The 5031-nt window shown below is 41.2% G+C and overlaps 1 protein-coding gene across 1 annotated transcript; it reads left to right on the top strand.

Annotated features, from left to right (window-relative positions):
* The first annotated feature begins 1791 nt into the window (after positions 1–1791).
* On the top strand, positions 1792–2397 carry LOC113324842 (pentatricopeptide repeat-containing protein At2g22070-like). The gene has a single exon (XM_026573127.1). The coding sequence runs from the start codon at positions 1792–1794 to the stop codon at positions 2395–2397; it is 606 nt and encodes a 201-aa protein (XP_026428912.1).
* The last annotated feature ends 2634 nt before the right edge of the window (positions 2398–5031 follow it).

The following is a 5031-nucleotide window of genomic DNA, read 5'->3' as shown; positions in this document are numbered from 1 at the left end:
AAGACTCATCACTGTCAAGTTATCAAACACACTCAAAGGATTTCTCTCGTCTATACAGAGAATCATCTTCACTGCAGTTCAACATATCATATCACCTATAGATCAATCTCCATTGATCTCCACACAATCTCAACTTCTCTCCCTAGAGACCGACCCTTCTCATCCTCTTGTCACCCGAATTGAACCTGGAACGGCCATTGTCTTGGTTTAGGCCAGGGTATTACAGACGAGTCTTTCGAACTCAAAGTACTCCCGTGCAGTACATCTCTTGGTCGGTCCCTTCTTTCTCCATGACTAGGTTCTACTATCTATTGCCCAGTCAAACACAAATTAATAATGACTAAACAACCATTAATCACCTTTTCACCAACTGCTCTGCAAAGGAGTTTGGTATATGATCAGTCTAGCATCCAGATGCTACATGGTCAGTCCATCACTCATAGAGGCGGTCCCTCTTTCGTCCATTGGTTGACTCTCAGTTAGTCATCCATTGATCATAATTAGGGTTTTGAACTAAATGCTCTGTCTAGCATAATTCTAAACATGTTCAAACACCAATATTTTAATATTGGTTCATCAATCAATATTTTAATTAAATAATTAAGTAATATTTGGTTAATATTTTTAATTAACATTTTATTTGGTCTTTCTATCGGTTTAGAATCAATAATATTGATTCAACTATCAATATTTAATTGCTCAGAACAATATTCCTCATATTGATTCAGCTATCAGTATTCGAGTTGCAGTAATTCTCATGTTGATCCAGCTATCAATATTTGAGAATTTAACACTATCCAGCTATCAGTATTTTATTGATCCATCAATCAACATTTGGTTCGTCTGTCAACCATTATTCTAACATTATAATCTCTCCTCGTCATTCGACAGACTCATGAAACATGGATCGAGAAAGGTCTTTTATGACCATTCAACAATGATCATTTTCACAAGTGCTCAGCGCATCAACATGATGGTTTATGATCGATCCAGAAATCTCATAAAACCATCACTAAGTCATTCGACTGTCATTCTTGCTTCAACTAGCATAATAATAATTCAACACTGCAGGGCATGTTTGAAAAAGTGGGGGTCTAACAACCTCACCCAATAATTCGCTTAGCAATCTGTATGTACTAACTCCAATATACTTTTCAGAGAATCAACTAGACAGTCAGACTCAATCTTAATAAAAATTATATCAAGGAGTTATATCTCAATTTCTCGATTCAATACTGTTGATGGTGGTTTTCGGTTTAGGGCTAAAATCGTGAAACCATGTATTTTAATACGTCGTCGTCCTTCAAAGGAACAAAAGCCATTTGGAAGTGATGACTGCATGAACCTTTTCACTTACATATGTATTGAGCAATTCAACATATTTATTGAAATTTATCCAGAATGGTTAAGGGTGTATAGGAACCGTGCCGGAACTGGTGGAACCGTACCTAGTTTTGTCTCGAACCGAGGAAGGAGGTATAGGTACCGGTCCAAAAATTGAGAACTGTTCTCTAGGGGGTACAAGTACACGGCTCTATTCATGTCCCATACCATCACGTCCAGTTTGTACCGACTAATACTGACCATTAGATTTAGGGATTTAATCTGATGGTGGTATATATAGAAATTTTCGGTCAAAGAGTTTTTCATTTTCTTTTTCCTCCTCCTTCTTTGCAGCGCCTCTCTCTCTAAGAAGGAACACCAGTTACACCACCTCCTTGGCTCTTCCTCTCGTATCTACCCTAGTATTTTGTTGATATAGGCATGGTTTCGAATCTCAATGTCATATCAATGACAACTCTGCTTGATGGATATGTTAAAATTGGAGATGTAAAGCATAATAGAAACTTCTTTGATTCGCTGAATGACCCAGACGTGGTAGCATGGACTGCCATGATAGTAGGATATGTGCAGAATGGATTAAATAATGATGATGTAGAGCTGTTTAGATGTTTGCTTAGCTATGGACCGAAGCCTAACAATTTCACGTTATCTGTCATGCTGAGTGAATGTTCAAGCTTGGCTTCGCTGAACCATGGAAAGCAGATTCCCGCTAGTGCCTTGAGATCAGGAGCGGAATCTTCAGTTTCTCCAACAAATGCTCTAATTTCCATGTGTGCTAAAGCTGGAAGTATTGAAAATACTAAACGGGTTTTCAGTCAGGTTTCTTGGATGAGAGATAATGTCTCATGGACGTCTGTGATTATAGATTTAGCGCAACATGGTCTTGGATTAGAAGCTATTGAACTGTTTGAGGAGATGCTTGCGCTTAAAATTGAACCCCATCATATAACGTATGTTGGGGTATTATCTGCATGTACCCATGCTGGATTGGTTAAACAAGGCCAAAATTATTTTTGTATGTTGCAGAATGTACATAAGATTGTACCTTTCTAATATCCTAGAATGCTTAAAGTATACTAGAAAATATGTTTGGAATGCTGGCAGAAATTACCGGCTGGTACCGGAACCGTCCCTGGTACCATACTTGTCCCGAATGGTACCGGAACCGAGGAACAAGGTACAAGGTACAAGTACCGGTCCAAAAACTAAGAACCGAGACTAGGGAGGTACAGGTACTCGGCCTCGACAAGAATCGAGTCGAACCGTACCGTATGCACCCTTAAGAATGGTGCATGAAGCAACAATCCCAGATATTCTGTAAATTTTAATCTATTGCATTATTTACTAATGCATGGCCCTTTTAGAATTTTCCTATGCTATGTTCCCCAGCTGAACTTTTAATGTTGTCATGACATGACGATTAATGTTCAGTCGCAGCAGAGTAGCACGAATCTCCCGAAGTGTCAATATTGATATCTGCATGAAAACACTCGCGTAGGATACACCACCCTCTGACAAAGAGATTAGCGTGTTAACACACCTTTTAGTTAAAATTTAGCGCGATCGAATGCGTTTAAATTCCTTAAGGGAAATCTAGACTGTTCATATCAGTCTTAAGAAAAGATCACGGCCACATGATTTTGCCACAAAATTTATCAGGCCTAGCCTACTCCTAACGGAACTAGGCGATCGTCATGATAAACACCGGCGAGCCCACTAGCATCCCTGTCGGTTGAAATTCCTTTAGCTCGTCCGCTACCTCCTTGAACGTTCACCAAAACATGGGTGATTGCGCTGTCTAAAAATAGCTCAAACGAGCTAACACCGGAAAAAACGGTCTCAAAACGCATCGCATCCGTCCAACTTATCCGGCCTAGTTGGACGGCTTAGATCACATCTTGAACGATCAAAGAAGCGCTGGCGTGTTCACCGGCGACCCAACTACACCTATGATTGATCGACGTGCTCACGGTAAGCTAAGAGCGTATAGAATCGTTCACCTAAAGTAGGGTGAACGTGCTACTTTGAAACCCTAATTGGTGTTTGCGGCAGTATGTTACTGCCGCAAATCGATCATGACCGCCCATCTTCTCCAGCTAAATTGAGTGGCTTAGATCTAATTATAGACGATCAAAGAAGCGCAAACATGATCGCCCACGGCTCACCTCTATTCCCAGCTGATCGAATTACATGCGGTGATCCATAAGCACGTCGAACCGCTTACCCAAAGTAGGGCGATCGCGCGCTTATAAAACCCTAAATTGAATAAGCGGTGTTACACAGCTGCCGCAAATCGATCACGAGTGTCCATCTTTGCCAGCCTGGTCAGACAGCCTATATCTAATTTCAGGAGGCCAACAAGATGCTTTCACACTCACCAGCAACCCATCTGTGTGTGTACCTAATCGTCCTATCCAAGTCAGTGGCAACGAATAGTTTGGACTGATCGTAGGGTGGCTGCATGGATTCAAACCCTAAAATACAATCAACGACAGCGTACAACTGCCGCAAATCATCCCGTCCATCCAACTTCGCTAGCCTGGTCGGACGGTTCAGATCGGATTCTAGATGGCCAACAGGGTGACGCCGTGATCACCGGCCACCCCTCATTCACAGGGAGCGATCGACCAAGTTATAGATCGTCCATAGGGTCTTCAAACGATAACCCAAAAGTGGCCGGTCGTGCTACTTCTTTTAAGACTCTCAATGCCTGACTGATTCTATCGAGCTCTAAAACAGCGATGCTTCTAGCACATCGACTATTTTCAGATGCTTATTTAAAAAGCGATGCTTTATACGCATCGATTATAAACAATGCTTCATAAACATTGATTTCACAAATAACTTTATTATTTAACCTAAAAGCACTATGTGCTGCTATTAGCGGCAGGTCTCGCGACTTGACCCATTCACTCGAGACATCAAACATATCACAAACTGGGGGATGCTCACTGGGTATTAGTTTGTCCGTTTACAGCGTGCGGCGTGCAATGCGCCCATTACGAGAAAGTATCGGGAAAGACAGACGGTTAACAGTAATGAGAGTAGTGGTTGAAAGTCTGATCAGTCTTCCCTCATAACGGAAACATGATGATCACCACCTTCCGCACAACTCCACTTCTCAATTACTTAACTTCCTCTACTTCCTATGAGATCAGGGTGCGCTCAATGACTTATATAAATACGTTTTCAGCCTATTTCAAAACACAAGTGTTATCAACACAAGTAGACGGAAACCATTTTCTGATACAAGTCATAAAACAGCCACACCTTCATAATTCAACATTCTGATCTCAAACACCTTCTTCGCTTCCCTCCCTAAGATCAACCCTTCTCCTTCACCTTGTGACCGAATTGAATCTGGAATGACCATTTCTTGGTTTAGGCCAGAGTCTTACAGATTGATCTTTCGAATCTAAAAGTACTCCCGTGCATTGCATTTGTTTAGGGTTTAAATTCGTTTCTCATCAACACACCAAAATTTACCAAAAATAGCATAATCAGTTTTTACCCCAAAACAGCTGGCGACCACAGTGGAAGATTAATCTCTCGGTTGCAAGATCAATTTTCAATTTCATTTCAATTCCCTCAAATTCAAGATGGTGGATCTTAGGTCTGGATCAGCGACAAATCCCGATGTTACTAGCGCTGACAACACCCCTAGTGTCAACATTCCTGTCGGTGACA

This window comes from Papaver somniferum, chromosome 11, assembly GCF_003573695.1.
Source record: "Papaver somniferum cultivar HN1 chromosome 11, ASM357369v1, whole genome shotgun sequence".
NCBI classification, from domain to species: domain Eukaryota; kingdom Viridiplantae; phylum Streptophyta; class Magnoliopsida; order Ranunculales; family Papaveraceae; genus Papaver; species Papaver somniferum.
The sequence above is the reverse complement of the archived record's forward strand: the minus strand, read 5'-3'. Positions and strand labels throughout refer to the sequence as shown.

Excerpts from the sequence above, each read along its gene's own strand:
- LOC113324842 (XM_026573127.1), top strand. The coding sequence starts at position 1,792 with ATGACAACTCTGCTTGATGGATATGTTAAAATTGGAGATGTAAAGCAT.